This window comes from Podarcis liolepis (genome assembly GCF_965112155.1).
Source record: "Podarcis liolepis genome assembly, chromosome: 1".
NCBI lineage: Eukaryota > Metazoa > Chordata > Lepidosauria > Squamata > Lacertidae > Podarcis > Podarcis liolepis.
The window spans coordinates 136,319,172-136,345,915 of NC_139554.1; the positions used below are offsets into that span (position 1 = coordinate 136,319,172).

The window sequence follows — 26,744 nt, forward strand, 5'->3', positions numbered from 1 at the left end:
GAGACAAGAGGGACAGAACCTGTGTGCCATGCAATGGGAGGGAATTCCACCGCATGAAAAAGCTGCACGCTCTATCGTAAGGAATGCACCTCCTGTTAAGATGGCATCTGGAGGAGGTCCTCTCCTGTGGCGATGGATTAAGTATATAAGAAATGAGACACTCATTTACCGTAAGTGTCCTGGTCCCAAGCTAAATATACCAGCATCTGGTACTATTTAGAGAACACCATCTTCTTTAAAAAAAAAAAAATTATTGAGATTTAAGATCACCAACCAACACCCACCAACAAAACATCAAATCTTGTTACATATGTCCTACTTTATGCTCCATAGAGCCGTTGACTTCCATCCTTCCCTTCCACCAGTTTTCCTATTCCATTCTATAATTCACAGTTTCTTTAATTAAACATTACATCATGACATAAGGTTTACTTCAGGCCTGCCAACGTTTTCAAATTTGTACAGTTCTCAGTTATATAAATCATAAATTTACTCCATTCTTTTTGGTACTTTGTCTCCTCCTGATTGCGAATTCTGTGTGTCAATTTAGCCATCTCAGCGTATTCAACCAACTTTATCTGCCATTCTCCTATCGGCGGCATCTCCTGTTGCTTCCACTTTTGAGCTATCAAAACTCCAGCTGCTGTTGTTGCATACAGATATAGTCTTTGATCTATCTTCTTAATATCTTCTCCCACCAAACCTAGCAAGAATTCTTCCGGCTTTTTGGGAAAACTATACTTAAACATCTTTTTTAACTCATTATAAACGGCTTCCCAAAACTCCTTTATTTTATTACATGACCACCACATGTGATAGAAGTCTCCATCCTTTTCTTTGCATTTCCAACAAGTTTTACTGCTTGCTCTATACATTTCTGCCAGTTTGGTGGGAGTAAGATACCAACGATAGACCATCTTCATAACATTCTCTTTTAAGGCAGAACACCTTAAGCGGGAGAACACCATCATATCTACGCACATGACAGCAAGCCAATAATCTATGCATAGAACATCCTTTGTGGCCTGCAACATGGCTCCCGTTTTTGGTCCCCACTGCTCCATGCACACATCCCTAAATCAATTAATACGTTTGACTTATTAGCAAGCGACTTTGGGAAGGACCAAAGTGTTGTGCCAGAGCACAGAATGGGTATGTAAGAGTTCTGGTGCCGAGTTGTGTGTGCTCCTTTTCCTTATAACGAGGATGCAGGGGGCGTGTCACTGTTGGATCAGCAATTTGATTATGTATTGCAATGACTTGGGCATTAAAGATTTTGGTAGAAAATGCAACATAAGTTCAAGTTCTCCATTGAGTGGGAGCCACAACAATTAATTTTAATACTAACGAAGAACAATGGGGATGGGGAAGTCATATATATTGTTTGCAGATTGACAAGAAGACTGCAGGATGCTGGGAGTGATTTCCATTCTAGACCTAGGGTGAGTAAGACAACATTAACAATTTTCATTTCCACTGGAATACCCACTGCCAGGACACAGCCTCCAACAGAGTACCACTGATGGAATGTGACCCTTGACAGAAGTACAAAGGTGTTCCCATTCCGGCTTTAAAGAGTAGGTGAACACATAGTTGATGGACTACATGGACTGATTCTGGCAAATGATTAACATCAGTTGAGGAATTTGCTTCTTCCTCTAGGCCAAACACAATACAAAGAAATACAGTGAAATAAAGAGAAACAGCTCACACAACTCTGTATGCAATTATATCAAACCTCCCAAAGACCAAAAATAAAAATAAGACATTTATATTCCAAGTGTCCCGTTTCTTTAAATACAGCTTTTTACATTATGCATGCAATACCAAAATCATTTAAGTTCAATACAAGATGTCTCAAAGCCAAAGTTCCATCCAAATGTTCATTTGTTCAATAAAGAATCTCCTTATTGTTAAAGGATAATCCACAGACTGGGAAAAACTGTCCACATCTCTGGGAGTGTTGTAGCTTTGCTCTCAATCACTCAAACCGCAGTGGCAGTGCCCTGGCTGTGTGGAATCCTAAGTGAGTTTCCTTACAAAATGAGTAGAGCGCATTTTCACTTTTATGGAGCTGACCTTTCTATTTTAGCATGTGTTTTGCTGTCATATCATCCCATTGCAGACTGACCGGAGGAAGACATTTGAAACAGAGATTTGCATCCAGCCATCTTGCTTAGGATTTCACACAGCTGGGGCACAGCTATATTTAAAGAAACATACACTTGGAGGAATATAAATGTCTTGTTTTTATATTTGGTCATTGGGAAGTTCTCTATAATTGCATACAGAGTTGTGTGAGCTGTGTTTATCTAGGCCAACAATTTGCTCTTTTTGAGGATGTGTAACAAGACCTCTGTTCAAGCCATGTTTGATGGCATGGATCCAATGAAGTTGACTCTGGTTCACTGGTTAACCTGGTTTAGAAATTTTGTTAGGATTAGGGTTGGGATTAGTGCATAGGCGCCGACTCCTTGGGGCCTGAGGGGGCCCGAGCCCCCTCAAAAATTCGTTTGGGGGGGCTCCGCCCCCCTAATAATTTCGGGCGCCCCTCCAGCAGAGCGCCACCGCCGCCCCTCCCCCAGCCCAAAATGCACAGGGTCGGGCTGCTTGCCTCCTGCCCTCCCTCCCGAGCAAAAGCTCCACCCAATTTCCTTCGGAGCTGATTAATAGGCGCAGCACGCTCTCCCCTATTCGCTCACGAGGAGGCGGCGCCACTTTATCTGCATATTCATGAGCTTATTTATTATTCATGAGCTTTCCCGGGGCCCCCCCAATATTTTTTATAAGTCCGCGCCCCTGGATTAGTGTTAGGTTTAAGGGTTGGGGTTTGGGGTTAGCAGTTTGGATTGGTGTTAGGGGATGGGGGTTAGGGGTTGTGGTTTAGGGTTAAGGGTTCGGGTTATAGGTTATGGGCTAGGGTTAGTGGTTAGTGGTTAGGGTTAAGGTTAGTGGTAAAGGTTAGGGTTAAGGGGAGTGTTATGGGTTGGGGGTTATGGGTTAGAGTTAGACTTTATATAACTCCTGACTGAGGAAAAACCTCAAAGTGGTTTATAAAAAAGGATTACTGCCTAAAATGTCTTATTTCCTTTTTTCTTTTTATTCATATTTTAAAACAGGAAAATTCAGTCTGAGCTGCCGTTCACAGTGAAGGTGCAGTATACAGGATTCCTTTATTTGTGTCCCAGGAAATGAAACATTGCGCTCCACTGGAGACGCTTCACTTTTTTAAAGCTCATTTTGTATTTTTTTTTTAAATCAAGCAAATGGAAATGCTGACGGTCAGTCCCTTAGAGGGAGGTCTTATTTAAATCAACGTGAAATGCTTGCAAGTGGTGAGTGTTTAGGGCTGCTTGTCACATTCATTTCCTAAAAAGAAGCAGGGAGTTTCATTTTTAAAACTGTAATAATAGAGATTCAACACAAGAGTGTGCCAGTGCATTTGAAAGCTGAACTGATTTTCATTTTCAGGTTTCGCCTAGAAATCCAAGCAACATCAAAGCAGCTGGGATGCCTGCCCAGCCCAGCAATGTTTCACAGATGAAAATGCATTGGCAATCTTGCAACACCTCCCTCTTCCTAAGGAGGATCCCTGTGAACCCTCCTATTAGGACACATTGCTGAAGGCTTTTCTACTCTTTCGTGGCCATTGCCTCTGCAGTAGCCTGTCCTCTTCTGACTTAAAAGCCAAGAGGGTAATACAGCAGTTCCTTTTGCTAAAGACATACCAGAAAAACATAATTGGCTTGCAATGACTTTTTGACAATTAGAAAAAATGCCTTTGTATGGGAAGTGGCAGACTGTATGCTGCACGGTGCTTTGTGTGATGTGCCTGCATTTAAATGCATGTGCTCTAGACACAAGGAAGGGAGGAAGGGAAAGAGAAAATAATTCTAGAGACTCTGGATACAACATATCTGCATTAATTCTCCATTGTTCATACCACGTACTCTAAATCACTGCCTTCTCACACTTATCCCTCCATCCATATGGATTTCCTCACACTCACTCCTTTTTCAGTATCCCTGGTACAGTATTAGGAAATCTGGACTGAGGGAAGAGAAAGTGTAGGAAGGCAAGGAAGTAGCTCCTAAGAATGGTTAAAAGGCTTCCTATAGAAAAAGACAACTGGGGAACCAGAACCTAAGGCTCTTGGTCATTGTTCTTAGTCACCTGTATGACACTCATGCATGTAAATGAGCTCTGAATCCTTTCGTTGGAGAGGAAGAGGGATGGCTGTAATTCTTTTTTTTCTTGTTGATGGAACAGGTGAGTGACCATCTCAAGGCGATCAGCCAGGCCTCCATGCTCACAGCATAGCAGCAAGTGCAAGGCGATCATAAAAGCTGTCACACATTATTGTTGACACCTGGCACCCGTCTGTCTTGAGAGACAATGGAGTGTGCCTCCAGGGATGAAGTCCAGGTGTTGGAGAATCACAGCACCCATTGTGACTACAGAGACCGGTAACTTGCAACTGCTGCCTCCCTCCCACATTGTTTCTGCTGCGTTAGCAGAACTGAAGTAACCTCCTTGGGCCACAAGCCTGGGCAATGTGTCTGGAGGTCCTGCGCTGCCCAGACGGCAAGCTGTGCTGAGCTAAGATGGGGAAATTGAGGATTGCTTTTTACAAATAGCTGTAATTTCGAAAGACTTATGCAGCCACCATATGCTTAGCTGTCATCTGTTTCCACCTACAGACTCTTAGCCAACAGGTGGATGCTCACCCCACCCTTTCTAGTTTGTTTCCCAAACTGTTCTATAAGAAGTTGCTTGAGAATCACAAGAAAAGATACCAGGGGAATTAATTAAATATGGTTTTTCACCTTTGGACCTTTTGAAAATATATCACGTGTTTGAAAATCACATCCATAGAAGTCTGCAATTAAGTCCCATATAGACGATACATATTGGATGATACACTTCTGAGATACATAGTACAGGTAACTTGCAATTTACCTACATTTATCTTGCGTGTGTTCAACTTTACATGCTTGGCAAATAAGGCATCTGTCTTATTGCCTTTAAAAAAAGCCCTGTAAAGGCAGATATTTTTTCTGGAACAGGGATTTAGCAAATTTCTAAAGTTTTGATCATTTCCCACTTCTACGCCCAGGTCTCATGCTCAGGTTCTGCAGTTCCCCCAGTATCAGGCTGATGTTTGAGATCAGGCAACTTTAAGAAGAGGAAAAAGGAGGCAGGAGAAAGGAGCTTTGGTAAGTGGCAAGTTCATTAGCATTTGATATCTGACTGTGTAAATTCCATAAACATGTAACTTAAGAAGATTAAAACCCTGAGCAGAAAGAGCTACAACTTACTGTATTATAACTAATTCCCTTTGCGTGTCCAGGGCTTTGAAATGTTAATAAACCTGTTGCATAGAACAGTTCTGCTCGCTGCCTTGACTCATCTCACAATTACCTAGTTTTTCCTCATACTATGTCTAAAAGAGATAGAAATAAACCTCTGATCCAAGACTTGCAGGCACCACATGATGTCTTTATGATTTACTGCAGGGATGGGGAATCTGTGACCCTATGGCCACTTCCTATGCATTGTCAGTTTGAGGTGGTCAAGGTGGGGAATGGGGGATAACAACTCCCCCCTCCCTCCTGCCCCATAAATTAATGAATCGATTTATTTCAGTCGCTGACCAGAGTGCAACCATATACAACAACAGAGAGCATACAGCTATAAATAGATTAAAATTAAACTATGAGCTGATACATGATAAAGAATTCACATATAAATATATATAAGTTAAAACCTTAACCACTAATTTAAAATACATTAAGACATTGGCCATTAGATTCATTCAAAGCTTGTCTCCTTAATTTTATAGCAGCAGCACAGAAGTTAGCCACTTTTAAGGTAATTTCTGGTTCCCTGTCCTCTATTAAGTATTTTAAGTAGTAATCATCAGTTCTTCTTGGGGTTTGCTGCATGATTGGAGTGATAAATATCTAATGTATAGCCTTGTAATAATGACAGTGTAAAGGTAATGGACCCTTGGACAGTTAAGTCCAGTCCAAGGGGACTATGGGGTTGTGCCGCTCATCTTGCTTTCAGGCCGAGGGAGCCGGCGTTTGTCCACAGACAGCTTTCTGGGTCATGTGGCCAGCAGGACTAAACCGTTTCTGGTGCAACGGGACACCATGATGGAAACCAGAGCGCACAGAAATGCCGTTTACCTTCCCGCTGCAGAGGACCTATTTACTTGCACTGGAGTGCTTTCGAACTGCTAGGTTGGCAGGACCTGGGACAGAGCAATGGGAGCTCACCCAGTAATTCTTGGCCGTCTTTAAGAGGGGAATGTCCAGAGCAGTAGAGAACTCTGCATAATGTTGTGGACCCAAAGCTGATCTGCTGACAGCTCCCACTGGGGTGCATCTCATGTGCCTGATGAATCTCAAGTTTCTTTTATTCAATGTACGATAGCAAATATTGGTTGAAAGAAAAGATGGTAATGGATGATACCCAACTATATCACAGTTACATAGGAAGTTACCTTACATACCTTATAAGGTATATACCTTATACCTTTGGTCTATTCAGCCTTGTATTGTCCACACTAACAAGCAGTAGTTTTGGTTCTGGAATAGGCAGTCCATGGAAATCCCATTGTGTAAGGAGAAGTCTGTTCCACTAGCAGACGGACACAATGGATATTTATTTATAAAGATTTCTGATTTACAACCACAAAATTGTCATAAAATTATGAATAAAACACACATATAAAAATCATCAGAAACACAAATAAGGCTATTGGGGAAATATCTCTGGGTAGACGTGCTTCAGCAGGCATCTAAAACAGTTTAGCAAGGGTGCTTGCCTAATATCAATATCACAGTATCACAAACATCCCCGCTATAGTTAAGACCACCAATATTGGTACACAAGGCATTTACTATCAAAAATATATAAAAATTATATACAATCACTATATTGTTAAACATTTCTGATGATAGACTCAAAAGAAAGTGGAAGAATTTTATATAACTTGTTAAAAGTGGGCAAAGGTTTGCTGGATGTAAAATCGAATGAAAACTGCATCCAGATAGTGCACACATAGCATTGTACACCATGGTAACTATAAAAATAATACACAGCTAGTTCTAGGCAATTCTTAGTTCTGGAGGTATAAATAACAGTATTCTAACCTCAAAAAATGTCTTCATGTAAATCTACAATGACTTTTTGGAAACATTATTAAAGTTATTAAATGAAACAGCAGGAAAAAAGGAACCCATAAATCTTCTTGTCTCATTATTAGGACTGTTGCAGCAACCTATAAAAAAGCAACTATTACATGATTATACATTTGATTGTGACACCTTGGATACAGATTGCAAAAGACTGGAAGAAATCAAGCTTATCTACAACAGATGAATGGCTTTCAAGTGCCAGGCATACGTCAATAATGATAAACATCACACCCTTCAAAATACTCTGAGACAATAGAAACCCCACACTTATAGGCAACTGTGCAAAGAAAATAGGGGTTGGAGAAAAGGAAAACGGGGGCCTTTTGTGATGTTGGGATCAAATTAAACCATACAAATATGTATGGAAGAGAATACAAATATTGTTTAATCTTGTTGAATTTAAAGTCCCAATTAATTTTTAAATAGAATCCAGCAGGAATTTTTGTGGGGGTTTTTCGTAGAGATGTTTTCTGTAAAGTCAGACACCCGCCCTCGTCTTGGTGAAAATACAGCAGCTTACAGAATTGACAATATGCCTGTTAAAAATATCTCCAAATTTACTACAGGTGGAAATGATTTGGGTGTCAAGATTTAATAAAAGTTTTAGAATTGAAGTTTGATCTTTGACCTCAAATGTAAACTGCTTTTTTTCTCTGAATCCTTATTTACATTTATTCACAAACTTACACCTTCATTTTTTGAGAGTGATTTTTTTTTTGATGTTGTGCAGCTCCAGCATCTTTCACATGCGCTCATTCATTTTCCGCATCATGCTATCAGAGCAGTCTAGAATCCATTTCATAATGTGCCATAATAATCCTAGATTGGATCTTGTTTTGTTTTCTCTGTTCAGCAACTTAGGGTAGAATTTGGAATAGGAATTACCAATTGTGTTCCCCATTTGTTGTTTCTGTGACTATTTTTAAAAAATAGTTTACACCATTGTTTTGTCACAGTCTAGCCCCACTGCTTTGGCGATGCAGATTTTGGATCAAAAGTTAATACAATGTGACGTATTATTGATTAGGAATGGCTCCCACCGTCATGACCGCCTGCACTGCAACTCTTGTCAGTCTGAATTTTGTTTATTTAAACTGAGATCTCATTAGTATTTACATATGCAAGAACACAATATCCTATAGTCATTTGTCAAATGTTCTGGAATTTGGTCAAGGTGCAAACAAGCTTGCAGCAATTAGGGAAAAATATACAATCTACATGAAAGTCACATTGAAGGTAGAAAAGACGGCGGGCACAAGAATCAAATTCATGGAATTCAAATGCTAACTAGTTGCTGAGAAGTTATTCTTTTGGGATTATCATTTGGGGCATGGCAGTTCATCCCTCACTTCGAATTAATGTGATGAACAGTCATTACTTAAATATAATTAAATGTGTATGACTCACAGAAATTACTGGCACAGCCAACCACTTCCCCTCCACAAAACATTGAACCAATGCCTAACCGCCAACCTTACAAAGTTGTGACGATTTGCTACACGGTAGGCAAAAACCAAATGGCACCAGCCAATCAGCCAAATGGCAAAATTCCTACCTGGCCCCTGCTCCAAAACAGACGACCCCTAGACAGGCATAGCAAGGCCAGAAGAACAGCCCTAAATATAGGGTGGGAGGGTGGGTGATCCGATGCACGGCACAGGAAAGTGCAGCTCCCAGCAACGTGCAGCAGCTTAAATATCCCCTCGGTAGCCAACAGACGACCCAACAGGCCAAATTTCTGCCCCAGCAACCAAGGGGCAACCAAGGGGGTGTTGTGGCTATCCAAACGGTCCTGCCCCACAACAGGGAGGCAGTTTAGGTGATCTCACCACAATACGTGCCCTCCATGATGGAGGACACAATTAAGCAAAATTGTGTAAAGCCAGAATGCCCTCTATAAAACGGGAAGAAACCCATTAAATCATTCCAACCTCTTCAGAGGACTCTCCAATGTGCTCCACAAGTCTCTCCTGCCTCCTCTGGTCTCTCTCTACACTCCACCTCCTCTCCAATCACACCCATAAGTGAAATTAGTGTAAGGTGTGGTCTACCTGTACATGAAAGTGCAAATGTCCTTGCTAATTATCCACTGTTGCTAGGGTTCAAAGTTTTCAATCTCAATATCCCATCCCTGGTGGGCTAATAAGGAACTGGAGTTGCTTCCTCTTTTATAGGCCAGGTGGTTTAGAGTAGATCCCGTGTTTCTTTCTTTAGAGTCATGCACAGTAATGGAAGTTCTTATTGTTATATCAATAATTAACACCTGCCCTTGTCCCTGTGTAGTTTATTAAGTTGGGCATTTTTAGTTAATGATTTCAGTCATTAGTAAAAGAAGATTGCTGCAGCTTGTTTCAGCTTTGCATTTTCAGTTAAGTACAGTATATAATGATACAAAATTATGTCAGTGTTTTTAAGCATTGAAGCAATATACATTATGGTCAAAGGCCTGGAAACGATGCCTTATGAGGAACGGCTAAGGGAGCTGGGCATGTTTAGCCTGGAGAAGAGGAGGTTAAGGGGTGATATGATAGCCATGTTCAAATATATAAAAGGATGTCACATAGAGGAGGGAGAAAGGTTGTTTTCTGCTGCTCCAGAGAAGCGGACACGGAGCAATGGATCCAAACTACAAGAAAGAAGCTTCCACCTAAACATTAGGAAGAACTTCTTGACAGTAAGAGCTGTTTGACAGTGGAATTTGCTGCCAAGGAGTGTGGTGGAGTCTCCTACTTTGGAGGTCTTTAAGCAGAGGCTTGACAACCATATGTCAGGAGTGCTCTGATGGTGTTTCCTGCTTAGCAGGGGGTTGGACTCGATGGCCCTTGTGGTCTCTTCCAACTCTATGATTATATATATATATATATATATATATATATATATATATATATATATATATATTAGTAGTCTGCAAAAGTTTATGTCATATTAAATTGGTTATTCTTTAAGATACCACATTCCTCCTAGTCCCCAATTAAAGTGTAGCAGCTAGTGAATAATAAAATAGTAAAAGTGAACCAAAATGTCTCCCAAACAGGGATGTGCTCAGGGCTCTGCAGACCATAAACCCAGCACTGATTCTTCTCTTTTATAACAAATATATACCGTTATATCTTCTGTGCTTAAAAGGAAGCTAAAATATATCTTTAAAATTGCAAAAGAGAGAGGCTTGGGAAGAGCTTTAAGGATGTAGATTAGATTGCATAATAGCTATTGATTATACAATGCTTCCGGCCACCTCACCATTGCTTGAAAAGTGAGGATTACATTTCACTTCTTCTGTTACCGAACAATCTCATTTATTTTGCAACAAACAAAGCTAGCAGGGAAACGGAAAAGCTAAAGAAACCTTCCAATCTAGTAGTATTACAAAAGAAACAGTGCACCAACAGCTATTAGCCCAGGATGTGTAAGCGGCCAATTTGGGCAATCAAGTGTGATGCCATTGATGACACATACTGCTCTAATTGTGTCAACTTTCACAAAGACATTAGGCACTCATCACATCAAAGCTATTGGCATCTTTCTAGCACCTGGGTGTAACAGGGCATATTTAGTTTCCCTTTTTATTTAGCAAAAGGAAAAGTGGCCTTTATAAGAGCTACAGGTAGCAGATGAAGACTAACAGTGAGACAAGAGACACTTGTAAGGACAGACCTTTTCTTTCTCACTCTCTGGCCTGGCCTACAAATCCAACAAACAGAGATGGGAATGGAATGGAGTTATGACGTTGTGTTGTTGTTTGTTTAGTCGTCTTAGATGTGTTCGACTCTCCATGACCCCATGAACCAGAGCATGCCTTGGAAACTCTCACTTTCTTCTCAAAGCTTCTCCTTTTTATGTCCATGGAGTTTTCTTGGCAAAATACTGGTTTGCCAGTTCCTTCTCCACATGACGTTGTAGAATGGTCTAAAAAGAAAAAGGAAAAGATAAAGGACCTCTGGATGGTTAAGTCCAGTCAAAGGTGACTATGGGGTGTGGCACACATATGCATACCACTCCTGACCGCTTGGAAGCCCCACCTACCCCGCTTTTAAATATCCTTGCAATTAGAAAACTAGAGCAACAGGGAATGGGCTGACCTTGAACAGTTCTCCCGCATGTGCATTTTCCTGCAGCATTTTTTTAAAAAAAACATAAGGTCATTAAAAATAGTGTGTGCCAGATTATAATAAAAGACATGGTATATAAACCACTGGTAGCATGGAAAAAAAGGAATCTATAAAAAAAATAAAAGGACAAGGGTTATCCAAGCTGCTAAATCTAATACCTTTGCTCTGTTTTGAAACCCCATAGCGCTCTCCCAAACCTAAAGACCAGCCATGGCAGACTGCCAGATCTCCCCAAGGATTTGGGAGGTGTATTTTCAGGAGCCCTATAGGGACACTGATGGTAGTGCAGCAGGGCAAGTCTGCTGTCTCACTTGCACCATTAAGTACTAGTGAGTTGGGTTGAAGAAAAAGTCCAAGATTTATTTACTGCAGTAAATTGTTGTTTTAGCAGGATTGCTCCACAAAGGCTGAATGTGGGGGGTGTTATCCACCTGGACTTTTATAGGGTTTACAAGCAAAGGATTCATTTAAAACCCAATCAAAAAGCTCCAGACATCTGCAGAGAGTAGTTGGCAAAATACTTATTGGATACAACACTCTGTGAAGTCTGGTTTGCACCCTGACATGGCATCCCTTCAAGGGTCCCTCGCTCCTTACTAAAGTTCTGAAGTCTTCATAAATACAAGTCTACATACCAAAAGGAAGAATTGTAGTCTGAGATTTATGTTCACATAGATAACAAGCCTACATAAGGGCGAGTTGTCCTTGGTAAGCTGGGATGGCCGGACTCCCAATGGCCAGACTTCCATAAATTTACTTCTTCAGAAGTTCACTCCCCAAATGCCTTATCTTTGGTATTTCCAGCAGACAAGCAGCAACTGGACTTTGTGTTTTTTATGAATCAAGGATTTTTACAGAACCCAGATGTCTCATTCAAAGGGGGCTCTTTATAGGTTTCTCACACAAAGCATATTTTTTGGGGGGGGGCAGGCCCTTGGGGTCCCCCCACAGTGGAAGTGACCAAAATATCCAAAACATAGAAAGTCTTCCAAAGTGGGATCCTGTGAGAAGAACAAAGACTGGCAATCTTATAGCTCAACCAAATCAGGGGAAAGCCCTGGGAGAAGACTTACCTAATTCCTGCTGAGGAGGCCATCAAAAACAATTTGGATTTTGGGGCCCCTATCCTATACCATCCCAACATTTTCTGAGAAAAAATCGGGCCACCTCCCACTCCCTGTCACTTGCCCCCTCCCTGCCTCTGACCCCTTCCTCATCCGCCTGCTTGCCCCCCCCTTTGTTGTCTTCAGCGTCCGAAAGTGGCCTCCGCAGGAAGCTTCATCTCCTGACACTACGCAGCCTTGAGTGGCCTCCAGGAGGTCTCTCCAGCTGGTGAAGCATCGTGAAACAATGTGCGGCCTAGAGGGGTTTCTGGGAGGTTGTGGTGTGTCCTGGTGCAGGAAAATTGGGGCATCCTGGGTTGCTTTCAGAAGCCGGGGCAGCTTCTGTAAATTTGGGGTGCCACCTGCAACGATATCTATGGACCCCCCCCCCCAAGATTTGGGACTTTCAATCATTATCCCAATATATAAAAAAGGGAGGAAAGATGATCCTGCTAATTATAGGCCAATCAGCCTCCTCAGCATAATCAGTAAATTGCATGCAAGGCACCTGCAATGGAAATTTCAGGACTGGCTGGAACAAGAAAACATCCTTGCAGAGGAAAATCCGGATTTAGGGAAGGCTGCTCCACCACTGACCAGTGTTTAGTACTCCAACACTGAATCGAGAAATACTCCTCTCGCAGCACAGTCTCCCTTTATGCTGTCTTTATTGACTTTAAAGCAGCCTTTGACTCCATATCCAAACTATGGAAAAAATTGGAGGCCTCCCCACTTGACAGGTGCTTGTTATATTTAATATGCATGTTTACATGAAGGGACCTCGCTAGGGCCATCTCTCCAAGGCTATTGGAACTGAGAAAGGTGTCAAACAAGAGTGCATACTGGCCCCACTCTTATTTAACTTCTTATGCTTGTTTACTGTATCTAAGAATACGAGTATGCACACCCTCTACTTCTGCAGCTGCCCTATTGACTATCAAGCATGTTTTATTTATGTATGGCGGTGCTTTTATCTTATGCTGTCCTTAGGACCATAATAAAGATCTGGATTTGGAGATATGGTTTAGAACCAAAGCAGAGTTATGAGTTCACAATGTACTGATATTTATGAAGAAGCATTATGGTAAATATGAGTTTGACCAAACTGCAGGAGGCAGTGGAAGACAGGAGGGCCTGGCGGGCTCTGGTCCATGGGGTCACGAGGAGTCGGACACGACTAAACGACTAAACAACAACAACATTATGGTAAATAGAAATAGATATCCTTTCTTTATCTTGAAAAGTATTAGTGAAATTGGTGAAATCGTGTTCTTCATGTGTTCATCATTTGAGATTATGAGTATGTACAGGTAGTATAGCCTTATGATAGGCTACCATGAAAATTTCTCCTCATGGATGACGCATTATAGCTTCTTTGCTTACTCTTGTTATGAGCGATCATTTTAATTATCTTTTCTTTGATATGGAAATATTTATATTGCAATAATAAAAAATAAAATTGATGTGCTTCCTGTAACAATGAAAAGGTAAGCTCCACCTTTAGTTTGAAGACATACAATCCTCTTAACCTCCTCAAGATGTACAGTACTGCATGTGCAAAATTTGCTCTGCATACAAATCTCTCAGGGAGATTTGGCTGAAGGTTCCACATACATTTTTATCCTCCCTGTTGTTTATCTGGGTCTGTGTTATCCAGAATTGGCTAGAGGTTGGGGTCTGGGAATTGTTTCACGATAATATGACAGGTACTTTCCAGAAACAACTGAAGGCATTTTCATTCTGCCAACCTTTGCAGCTGAATGAATAGGTGTCTGCCACAGGTGTTGCACTGTTTTAAAACTTGTACACATATATACAGCATGAGTCGGATGGAGAAAGGTCAGAACTTGCACATTCCAAGAAGATCCCTTGCTTCTCCCGTAGATGCAGCCGGCTTGAGTGCAAGAATAAAGCCTTCCGCACAGCCTACATAATCCAAACTGAAATCCTAAAGCCTTTTTTTTTTTGTCTCTGCCCACTAACACACAGCTGAAGTGGGGAGCCATTCCTCTTTGTCTGGCAGAGAGTAACCACCCATTATCTTTCTTTTGTTCTACATAATGGCTCTTCTGCCAGGTGATCTCCTGATCAGGAAATACTAGTGTAGCCCGAGGCTGTTAAATCCAACATCTGGCACCTTCTCTTAATACTCCAAGTATTGGTTAAATTCTAGCATTTACTAATTCTATGAATTATAAGGAGGATCAGGCACCCAGGAATTGAGAGGGTCCTTACCTACCTAACTAAACTTAAAACAATACTATCAGATTGCTTTCATTTTAAAGTTGCCCATAGGTAAACCACTCATGGGCAACATGACCACACTTTTTTCAGAATTCTGAGTAACCCATTTTCTTCTAACCTTCGATTAAAAATAAGGCACTAGACATGGGCCTTCTGACAAAACATCCTACTTACTGTACATTGTCTCTGATAAGGGTGCCTGACAATGACACCTGCCTGGATCATCATTGGCTCAAGATAATGATAGAGAAGAGCAAGGCATCACTGTTTTTGTGGTTAGCGAAGGTGTGTACCAGCATTACTCAATGAAAGGTTCTTAAGAAGGCTCACAAGCAACATTCCAAGCATCTAGATTTTCCCCATAACTTCTCAACAGCCACAAAAGAAAAGTCAATGTTTATTGCTCAAACTAGCTTATGCACATGAAAATGAGGACAGAATGCAAGAGCCACATAACAAATCCAGAACTAGTATACTGTATGTGATAAAAAAACACCACTAAGTTTAATCCTTCTCTGAACCACGTGCCATGCTGTATTCTGGACTAATTCTTCTGATCACTGTATTTGATAGATGAGATAATAATTTGTTCCTGGTGCTAAAATTTATCTAGATCCCAATTACTGCTTTGAAAAGCATATAAGTCTATAATCTTGTAGTATTGCTATCATGTGTTCTGTTCTTCAAGGATAGACTACTTTAAAGCTTCTAAATAGATACAGGCAGGTTCTTTGTGTTGGTAACAGCCAAGCTATTGTCATATAATTTAGGAGGACTGATTCTTCCTGAATTAGTCCAATACTTGCACAACTTCTTTTTCTGGGGGTTGTCTATAAGGGATGACAAACCAGCAGTGCACCCCATTTGCAGAATGGCTTTTCGTTTGCTCAGTGACATTTTCATTTCCTCCCCCCCAGTCCCCCCCCCCTCAGTCTGATGCAGAGGTGGACACAGCAGGGAGGAGATGAAGGGAAAGTTCTGTTGTATCAAAAGGCATAACATTGGATATTGCCCAGTATCATCATATACTGTTGTGAGTTTGAAGGGGGGGGGTGTACGCGTGCCAGACTCCTCCAATCTCTGGATCCAGCAAGTGTTAAAAGCGACTAAAGCCTTCTAGTTCAAGAAGGTGGCCAATCTAGCTTCCTGGTGAGGTGATGGGGGATTAAGGGGCTCAGTGTGGGGTGGCAAATGGGTGAGGCCCCCTCCCTCAACAGATAAAGCCAGTGCTGAGAGCAGAGTTGACAGTGATGTGAACAAAAATCAAAGCAGCAAGCAGGGGAGAGAGCCACGCTGGATCCAAAGCTATGGCTATGGGAGAAACGAGACCCTTTGAGAGGTGTTAATGCTGTGAAGCCCTCCATCGTAGGCTGATAGAATCATAGCATTGTAGAGTTGGAAGGGACCCTGAGGGTCATCTAGTCCAGCCCCTGCAATTCAGGCATCTCATAATACATGACAGATGGCCATCCAACTTCTCCAATCAAGGAGGGTCCACCACCTTCCAAGGGAGTCCTTTCCACTGTTGAACAGCTCTTACTGTTCTCCCTGATATTTAGCTGCAATCTGCTCCTTGGTTCAAGTGTCCTGCCCTTTGGAGCAGAAGAAGGCAAGCTTGGTCCATCTTCCATGTGATAGCCATTGAGATATCTCCTCACAGTCTCCTTTTACCCAGGCTAAACATACCCAACTCTGGCTTAAGGACAACTTTTACAAATAGGAGACATTTGCTATAAGAATTCAAAATTTCTGCTTTGTTAGTCACTTCAGTAAAAATATGGTTTTAGTGATTAACTCCATTCTACCAAGATCCAGAAGAAACATGTCAGAAGTGCTGCTTGATGCTTTCATTGGTATCTGTCTATACATACACATTCCCAAGTGAGAGAGAAAGAAAGTTGTATAGATGTGGGAATAAGCCATATATCATAAAGACACCACAGTCTCTGCTGTGCCTCATTCCCAAAGGAAACCTGAATGCTGGGTGGGTGCCTGGAACCCTTGGTATTTCACACTGCTCAGAAATTGGGATGGCATGCACCAATACCAAAAGTGGTGCGATGGCTGGCCAAAAGGCTTTCTTATTTCAGTGCTTGCCCTTGGGTAACATTTCCCTTCTCACCTGCCTTTACTTCCCTTTCATCTATTTTCTAATATCAGTTGAATTAGCTGCAGTTTGCAGAGTCAGTACAATTTTTTCAAAAGTAAGTTGAAGGCAACTGCTCCTTTTGCTGCTGGCTGAATGCTTTGCATGCTGAGACTGGTTTCATTTCTTCTCCAGGTGAGACCAAATGGCAGCCAAGCGCTTTCCATGTCTGCTACTTTGCATCTAATTTCAAAAGATACTCCTCTGCATTTTCTTTCATCGTTTATACTCTTATAGAGTAAATAGCTTTTTAGGGTGTTTTCACAATGGACACCAAGATTGGCTGTTCAGTCTGGAATTGGGTGACTTGTGAAGGTGGCTAAAGTTGAATGGAAAAGCAGTGAGTTTTGTCTATTAGCCGTTTATATAAAGAATTTGCATGTACATCACACAGCTGTATGGCACTCAGCCTGTGTTTGAAAAGCCTTGTGTAATTTCATATAGTTCATTCAGCAGGCAACCTTGGGTCGAAAGAGCTGGCATTCTGCAGAACTTGCCTGCATCTTGCTCTGCTCACATGAAAGAGGTGCAGGGCACTTCTCAGAAGTTGAGCAGACTTTGCTGATGTCTGATGGCAGAGATCCAACGGGCTGCTTCATAAGCCCAGTGGCAGCAACTGTACAAGCACTCTGGAGTACAGCAATCCATAGATCTCCTATAGTTTCTCAAGGAACGCTGTTGTTTAATGCATTTCCCCTCAAACCAGCTTACTTCCAATCTGAAAATGTGAGGCACATTTATATTGGAATTAAACTGAGTTGTGCACATTTCAGACAGTTATTAGTTTTATTATGGAATACAGTCTCTGTTGTTCAAGATGTATTTCATTTTATTTGCCTTGCAACAACTGTGAGTTCTGTTTCTGCTCCTAATATGATTACGCCTGTTCTCTTGCTGTTTTGGTTGCTTACAGTATGCTTTTCTCACTCTCTTCTTTTGCGTGGCGGAGTGGAAGAGCCGAGCAAGTTTTATTCTGCTATCACAATGCCATTTTCTTCTTCTTCTTCTCCCCACCCCCAGGGGAAATCACTCTTTACTGCCGGATTGACACTTGATCCGGTTTAGCCCTAAAGAGCAGGTTTTCCCCGAGAAGGGAGTGGGGTGAGACCAAACTGCGAACCACCTGGAGCCCTGCTTTCTAGGTAGAGGACCAGGGGAAGTGTGGATGAGCCCAATGTCTCCTTCTTGTGCCTCTTCTTCTTCTTTAGTTCTATGCTGGACAATTGCTGTTCCCTGCAAATATTTATTTGACTGTTACTTATATACATCCTGCCCCTTTGTTTGCTTTTCTGATTTTGAGGTTTGTCATTCAACTTTCTTGGCATCTTCTTCAACTGATTTATTACTTGGTGGTTTTCATTTACATATTGATCAAACTTCCAATTGTAACACTTTTCTTCTGTTGGGCTCTTGCTCTTTTTCTTTCTGTTTCTCCTCATTCTGTTAATCATTATTTTATTGCATTATTCTCTTATGTTATTGAATGCTGCCTAGACTTTTTCTGTTGACCTCATTTGATATCATTTCCTTTCTTCTTCACCTGCTCTTTCTAACCCATTTCATGATTTCCAGTCCTTGTAACTGGATTCCTCCTTTTTTTTTTTTTTTGGCTCTCTTGTCTTCTCTGTTTTGCTTGAAGTTTATTTGGCATCTTAAGCAGTTGGGGACGCGGGTGGTGCTGTGGTCTAAACCACTGAGCCTCTTGGGCTTGCTGATCAGAAGGTCGGCAGTTCAAATCCCCTCGACGGAGTGAGCTCCCATTGCTCTGTCCCATCTCCTGCCAACATAGCAGTTCAAAAGCACTCCAGCGCAAGTAGATAAATAGGTACCGCTGCGGTGGGGAGGTAAACAGTGTTTCTGTACACTCTGGTTTCTGTCATGGTATCCTGTTGTGCCAGAAGCGGTTTAGTCCTGCTGGCCACATGACCACATGCTGTCTGTGGACAAATGCCAGCTCCCTTGGCCTGAAAGTGAGATGAGTGCTGCAACCCCATAATCACCTTTGACTGGACTTATCCATCCGGTGGTCCTTTACCTTTTTACCTAGCCCAATATATTAGAATTTGGGAGATTCAGTGTTTGAAGTAGCCAAGCCACATTCTTGGTGAGTTAAGGAGCCTAAGCAGGGTCATTAGTATAACAAAAGGAAGTAGCTTTGTGCCAGAGGGCAAATGGGTGGGCATGGCTGGTAGGGAGAAGGACAATAGGTATAGGTATAGTTGAGTTGTGTGAGCTGGGCTAGAAGTAGGCAGAAGACAGTGAGTGAGAGCCATGCTTGATTTCTGCTGAAATCCAAGGCTATGGTTATGAGGGAAGCAAGGCCCTCTCGGGGTGTTAATGCTGTGAACCCCTCCATCATAGGCTCATGTTGTATATATGTGTAAATAAACCATATATCATAAAGACACCACAATCTGTTGTGTCTCATTTTGATGGAAACATGAACCCTGAGTAAGTGCTTATAACCCCAGGAAGCTTACACTGCTTGGAGATTGATGTGGAAGGCAACAGTACCATCCAATAACATTTTTGGGCTAAAGCATACTTTGGACATAAATAGCCTCTGCATGCTATTTGCATCTCATAAGTTTATAAGGAGTTGTTGCAGTGGTGCCAGATTCAAAACCACTTTCAAAGCCAACATGACTAACTTGGGCCTTTTAAATTTAAGGAAAGGGGAGCAGCAAATTGCACTTGGATGTTCAAATAGAGCAGTGTTTCTCAAACTTGGGCCTCCAGCAGTTTTTGAACTACAACTAACATCATTCCTAGCTAGCAAGGTCAGGGATGATGGGAATTGTAGTCAAAAAACATCTGGAGACCCAAGTTTGGGAAACACTGAACTAAAGCTTCCAACCTTACAAAGGGATTCAAACACAGAGCTGTCATCTTCCCTTTATTGATGAGATCCTCTTTGAAGTTCATGTAGATCTTGAACCAGAATGACAATGTTTTGGTATTAAGATGTGGCCCTGAGAACACTTTCAGATCCATGCTTGTTTCTTCTTTGTCCTACAACCAATCAGCTACCTACCTCTGTTTAATCATTAGCATAATTCAACTGTGGAGAGGAAATTAATTAATGCTGAAGTAGTGTTATTGACCTAATGTCAAACTCTTATAGCCAGCCTACATTAATTTAACAAAATTAATCAATTCAACAGTAAATTAAATTTACTTGCCACACTCCATTCAGGACAAAATATGTTGTATGAATGAAGAGTGCAAAGACTCAAAGAATTAAAAGAAAAAAATTGCAGTGCCTATATCCTTTGAAAGGAAGCTCTGAGAAATTGCGCCAGCACGACACTCCCACAGTGTGTTGCAAAGTTACCATGCCATCCTCCACTCCTGCGTGGTCTCTCCACTTGGAACATTCGTGGCTTGGTGAAATGAATATAATTGATTGGCAACTGTGTTACCACAGTAACTTATGACTAAGGCACACATTCAGGGCTTGGCCACACTTACCTTTGCTCTGTGCCATAGGAGTAGCCAGGATTTTTGTTGTGGGGGGGGGCCAGAACCTCAGTTTTATATTGATTTGTATTGCTTTTGATTGATTCCCCTCTGCCCCCCCCCCGGCTATGCCCATGCTCTGTGCTTTCCAGGCTCAGATCTGCGCTTTAAAGCTCCATGTCCAAGCGCTCTCTCCTTTACCCCAGAGCTTTCCCTGCAAAAACAGCAACTCAGGTTTCCCACGGAGTGCTCTGATTTAGCAGTAAAGAGCAGGTTTTCACAGAAAAAGCTCTGGAGAAAAAGAGCACACACACTTGGACATGGAGCTTTAAAGCACAGGCCATGCCTGGAAGGTGTGGAGGAAAGGTAAAGGTGGGAAAACCCTCTGTCTTAATGATTAAAAAGGAGCTGAAACTATCCTGACATCTATTCACACGCATCCCTAGGAAGGGCCGCCACAGTTGTTTTTGTTTTAAGGCAAAAGTTAGAGTCCCTGTTCTCTTTTATAGCACTCCCTGCCAAATTTATATGCATAGGAAAGCAGGCAAAAGAGTGAGACTGGCCACACTGGCTTGTCAAGCTGGTTCCTGGCTCCTTTTCTTTTATGACTTATCTTCTGCAGGCAATATGTGTAGGTGGCAGGGAGTTCCTAATTGGGGAAAAGGTGTGCTGCTTATATCCCAGCAGAAGCATCTTGGAATGCCACCCATTTTTTATCACACACTGGAGGCAGCTCAAAGAGAGGGAGACAATATTATAATTAACTCAAGATTGTACTGGCTGGTGCTGCTCCCATTCCTTCCTCATTGGAGGAATAACCTGTTGCATTTGCTAGGAGCTATTGCAGAAGGAAAGGCAACTGTGTGCACAGAGCAGAGACAGGTTGATGAGCAAGCTCCTGAGAGCTATGCTGCGCAGAGAAAGGTCACATTCAGAGTGGTGGGCCACCGCAGCATAAGCTTTTGGATACCTCAAGGAGGGGAGAGAGACGACTGAACCAGTTGGCTTTGGGGGAAAATTCCACGGATGGCTTCACTATTCCAGCACCTGCGGGTGCTGCTGTGGAAGAACTGGCTGGGCGTCAAACGGCAAAAAGTAAGTATTTAAGAAATAAGAATAAAATGAGAGAAAACCTTATATTCTTTGCAGGTTCAGACTGAGAAATGGCTTGTGACACTGACAAAAAAAATAAAGGTGGAAGATATTTGCTGGTGGAAGAGCCCTGAGTAGGAATGTGGAGGTGTTACATTTTAGATCACGTTCAAAGGTGTGTTGCCTCAGAACAGAAGCAAAGTCTCAGTTGCCTCTATTTGGCCTGCTCAAATTGCTGTTGACTTTTTCTTCCTTAGTGGGGATACTTGAGTGGTCTGGTCTACATGTGTAGCAGAATGAGGTGGCAATGAGTTGAAGGGTTGGAAAGGGCTGCTCAACTGTAGGCTGCACGTGGCGGGTCACGCTTAGGAATGCTCACGTTTCTTAAAAATACCCTTTGCAAAGAGAAAACTAGCAGAGCAGTCAAAGGTCTGGGCTGGAGTCTCGCTTCAGTAGACTGCTTGCCCTTTAAGAATAGTCAGAGAAGAATAGTCAGAGATTACTTGCAGTCAGAAGTGATACCGACCATTCTATCTCCTGGGAATTATACCAACACATCCCATCTCTTTCTGCTGTATGTGTGCAGAAGTCGACCGGGCTTGCCATGCTCCTTACGCATGAGCCAAATGCTTGTTGAGGCTGAAAAAGGAGCAGCGCTTACCTACAACCTCAGCTGGAGGGAAAGTTACAAAAGGAAGAAAAAAACACCCTGAGGAATCAAGGAGGTCTGCCTTTCATTGGTTCATGACTTTTTAGCTTCCACTGCACCTGTTTCATGGGTATACCTATTTAGTGCTGTACTTATTTAGGACTGTACCTGTGCATCTACTTTCTGAGCAGGTGCTGCCATGGACTGATTTTAGGAAAATTACTTCATAGCTATACAAATTGGGCTGCCAGGATTATGCAAAACTTTCTCCGTAATTTCCCTCAAGAAACTTGGCAGTTTGTGAGCATTTGTATCATACAATGTGATGACAACTAAGCATTAAAATCTACTTCCTGAGTGGTAGCTTAATGTAGTGAGATATGTTAAAATTTAAAACCATTTCAGCAGGTATCCGTCTGCTTTTTTATGTTGGGAGAAGGCCAGGAGACTTTCAGCTCCATATTCCCTGATTTTCATCCAATGAACACTGCCATTTTTATTTAAAATCAGGGTATCTTTCTCCCCTGTCAAATGTTGATGTGCATCACAGTCCATTCACAAAACTTTCCCCTCAGCACTCTGCCATCTGAAGGCTTAAAAAAAACCCTCTCTTCTATAATCCCCCCCCCCTGGATTGTTGCTCAACAGAGCTACTGCTTGTGATATTTGTTGGTCCTAATGTTGCCCCTTAAATATGTGGCAGTCGGTTATATCGAAGAGTCTTTCATCTGCCGTGGTTTGACTGCATCAGCTCTACCCTTTGGGGATTCTGACTCAATGGGACAGATACAATGAGCAGGCAGGTGGAGGTGTGTGCCAAGGCAGGAATTCTGAGAGCTGCCTTTTCTTTTTCCTCTTCCCCACCCCACCCCGGCTTCAGTCGGCTAGATGCCTCTGGGGAGATAAGCCAACATGAATTACACCAAACTCCATTCAAGGGTGGGGCTGCTGGTGGCTGGCAGAGGGAAGGCAAGCCTTTAAAATAGAGTTTGAGTTACACCACCACCTTTGGGTGGGTGGGCAGGACAGCCCATCTCTCAGACATCTGACATCACAATGACATCAGGATTAACAGGTGGATTGTCCCGCCCACCTGTCAAACAGTGTTGAACTGTTGAACAGTGTTCTGGCCTGGTGGACCAAAAGGGCTCCCCACCCCTGTTCTCTATGGACCACCTTCCTCCACATCTTCCTTTCTGAATGCTCAGTCCATCACCTGAGCTCCAGATTCCTGGGCTGTCCAAGGAATAAAACTTACTATTGTCACCTTGGTAACAATACGCCATTTGGAATGATGCCCTCCTGGTTGAGATTCATGAAGACATGATAGTTTATGGCTTGTTTAATAATATGTGTATTTCATAAAATTTATATACCACATGACTGTAGAAAGAAACCTCAAACTGGTTTATAAAAAAGGCAACACAATAAAATTGTTACTTAAAAAGTTAAAGCTGTAATTTAAAACATACAGGAAGTTAAAACCACAATAGAATAGACGGAAACAAACTTTCTAAGCCTCTGGGTAGGTTTGCCCAAATAAGAATGTCTTCATCAGGCACCAAAAAGAATACAGTGCCTGCCTGATATCAAGAGGCAGGGGGATCCAAAGTGTTGATGCTGCCGCATGAAACCATTGAATACTTACAGATGCAGAATGGGTACTATGCCCATTGACTGAGGAGCTCGACTGGGCACATGTGGGGTAAGGCAATGTTGTAGGTAAACTGGTCCCAAGTTGTTAAGAGCTTGGCAGCAAATCAGTAACCAGTGCAGAAGGCTGTCAGCTGAAGAATTTTTACTGTTGTGATTATGTTTCCTTTGTTGTTTTTCTGCCTTCATTTGTTGCTTTGTTGGCTTTTGGTTATATGAATTGCTGCTTTTGTTGATTTTTTAAAAAATTAATGGCTGTTTCATGCATGTAATGAGTATGGGTTGCTCGTGTGTAAGTTGCCGCCTCTCCTGGCTATGTTGCCTGGTTAAACCTTTCTGTCTGGACAGCCCTTCACTTCGTGGCTGCCTCAGTCGCTAGCAGAATCCGTCAGTGGGCGTTTCTTAAACCTTTTCCAACATAAAAGTTGTTTGACGCCAAGTCTCCTCCTACTCTCCCTGCGCAGAAGTCTTCTGCACAGGGAGGGCGTGGGTAGTGGAGGACCCGTGCTCTCCCCGCTGGTGTCCGGTGAAGAGTCCTGGAGCCCTCTCGCCGATTCCCCCATCTGCCCCCCTTTGTCCCTGGTGTTGCGCTGATTTGCTTCCCCATCTGCGGAGCTGCCTCTCTCCCTGCTTGGCCCTTCTCCAGCATCATTTGAGAGCCTTCCCTCCGCCTCTAGCTCCGATGTCAGTTCCCTGACAATGCATTTTGTGGATTTGATTTGATTATATTTCTTTAAGCCACTTTGAACTTCTTTTGGGTAAGGGGCATACAAGTCTGCACACGCACAGGCCTTGTTCTGTGCCCAATAAGTGCAGGGTGCCCTTTCCTGGCTGTTGTGGCCCATAGACTGAGCAAAATACTGGGCAAGGTTTTGCCTAGTATCCTCTCTGAATGATGTCCCATGAGACCTTGAAATGCTTATATTCTGTAAGACTGCTTCCCCTGGAGCTCAGAGCTTCACTCCCATGCACCCCTGGGTTAGAGCCTTCACTGAGCAATTGCATTGCGAAGGGTCAACACAGATCCAAAAGGGGTTTGAGGGGAGGAATGACCACACCCCCCAAGTTTGGGTTGGGGTATCTGCCTGGTTGGAATCTGCACCCTGTTTGCCCAGTGAAACCTTGTTGCTTGGCTTGCACCACGGCAAGGTTCAACACTGGCCAACTCCCGTGGAACGGGTTTGGGATGGTTCAAATCTGGTGGACCCATTCCTTCAATGTGGGGCTTATGGAATGATGAACTAATCCAGGACCCCATGCCATGCCAACCCTTACCCTGCTGCCTTCTGTCAATAAATATTTGGCCTGATTTCATCCTAGTTATTTTGCTGGTCTCATGGGTCACATAATGCGCTTGCCTGGGCAATTGGAATATTTTGGTTTTTGAATCAGAGGCTTCTTTCAATGTCTATATAAAAAGGTCCCAAGGCCCATCTGAGTCAATTTTTGAGCAATTTCAGACTTGAGACTTGACTAGCCTTTGAGCCTTCCCACTATTTATATAAATATGTTATAATTGGTGATGGAGAAGAGAGGCATTTGTAATGGTAATGACCATTCTAGCTAGTGTAGGCTTCCGTTACAAAACCATTTGATGGGGGAGCTGCTTTAAGCCTCATGCGAAAACACTCTGTGACACAGAGGTCGAAATATAACACAGTGCAAGAAGCAGGGATTTGTGTATGTTTGGATACCATTGAGTGCCATTTTGAAACAAGATGGCAGACTGAATCTTTCAGAACTGTACTGATTTCAACCATTGATTTCACAGCATCACTTAACTTTTTGTTTCTTAGAATTCCTTCTCCCCCCCTCCCCCCCACAAAATTATAGACACACTAACAACTAAACAGACAAACAAAAATCAAACCTTATTAAAACTAATCTTATTAACATTGTTAAGTGACTTCCTCGTATCCCCCTGGTTGGGTTTCAATGCATATCATTTTAACGGTTTTCCAAATCAAAATTCTTATATACTTAACTTGATCACTTAACATCATTCTTTCTTCTCAACTCAGCATTAAACATGTTAATTCATCATATTACTTATTTAAATCTTCAGTTACTACATAAATAAGTATCCTTTTTAAGATTTATAAAATCACTCATTGCTATGCCCACTAATTCTTACTACAGTGGTACCTCGGGTTACATACGCTTCAGGTTACATACGCTTCAGGTTACAGACTCTGTTAACCCAGAAATATTACCTCGGGTTAATAACTTTGCTTCAGGATGAGAACAGAAATTGTGCAGTGGCAGCGCAGCAGCAGCAGGAGGCCCCATTAGCTAAAGTGGTCCTTCAGGTTAAGAACAGTTTCAGGTTAAGAACGGACCTCTGGAATGAATTAAGTATGTAACCAGAGGTACCACTGTACCTGCTTTCAGATTTGATAATCATTCTAATTTGTAGCAGAAAATCATTTGCTTGGTATAGGGATGAGGAACCTGTGGCTCTCTAGATATTGCTGAACTCTAACTCTCCTTGCTGCCATTCAGTAAGTTACTGGCTGGGGATGGTGGGAGTTGTAGAAGAGTTGCATGCCTGGGGACATTGGGTGGAATTTGTGTGCATTCCCCAGCCCCCTTCCATGTTTTAAGCCCTTGCGCCTTCAAGTGAACATCTGAACAGGGCTGCTGTGTCACATGAAACATCAGCACATGTACTTTTATATAGCAACTTTTATTTTAACACTATGCTTCATCTTACTGTCTTCATGATCTCAGTAAGTTGGGTGGAAAAAGATTGCAGTCTATGCTCCAGCAGCTGCAGTGCCGCTGCCCAATCTAATCGTCAGCCATGCCTGCCAGCTGTTTCGCACCCCTGTTTGTTGGCCTTTGCATGCCATGTCTGCTCTGCTATCCAGTGGGGTGGGGGCTGGGGAAGTGGGCCTGTAGCAGTGTTGTTATTGATTTTATAAGGCTGCAGTTTCCTGCAAGCCACCCTGATTGCATCATCTACCCAATCAAGCGAATCTAGAGCTGTTTCTATGATTTAAGCGATCACTGAGAGCAGAAAAATTCTCTGTATGGGTAGTCTCAGCACTACGCTGCCATTCTGCCCACTGGCAAACCACATCC

The 26,744-nt window shown here is 42.4% G+C and overlaps 1 protein-coding gene and 1 long non-coding RNA gene across 2 annotated transcripts in view; both read left to right on the forward strand.

Annotated features, from left to right (window-relative positions):
- Positions 1-1,305: 1,305 nt before the first annotated feature.
- LOC310711070 lies at positions 1,306-5,341 on the forward strand. Its single transcript, XR_014528355.1, has 4 exons — positions 1,306-1,442; positions 3,472-3,695; positions 4,270-4,943; positions 5,117-5,341. It is a non-coding gene; the product is annotated as an uncharacterized lncRNA (long non-coding RNA).
- Positions 5,342-21,087: 15,746 nt separating this feature from the next.
- ABCA12 (ATP binding cassette subfamily A member 12) overlaps positions 21,088-26,744 on the forward strand; it is a 125,552-nt gene continuing 119,895 nt past the window's right edge. The window contains exon 1 of the mRNA XM_083471236.1: positions 21,088-21,361. Coding sequence (XP_083327362.1) covers positions 21,293-21,361 — 69 coding nt within the window. The 5' untranslated portion in view covers positions 21,088-21,292. The remainder of the gene's footprint in view (positions 21,362-26,744) is intronic.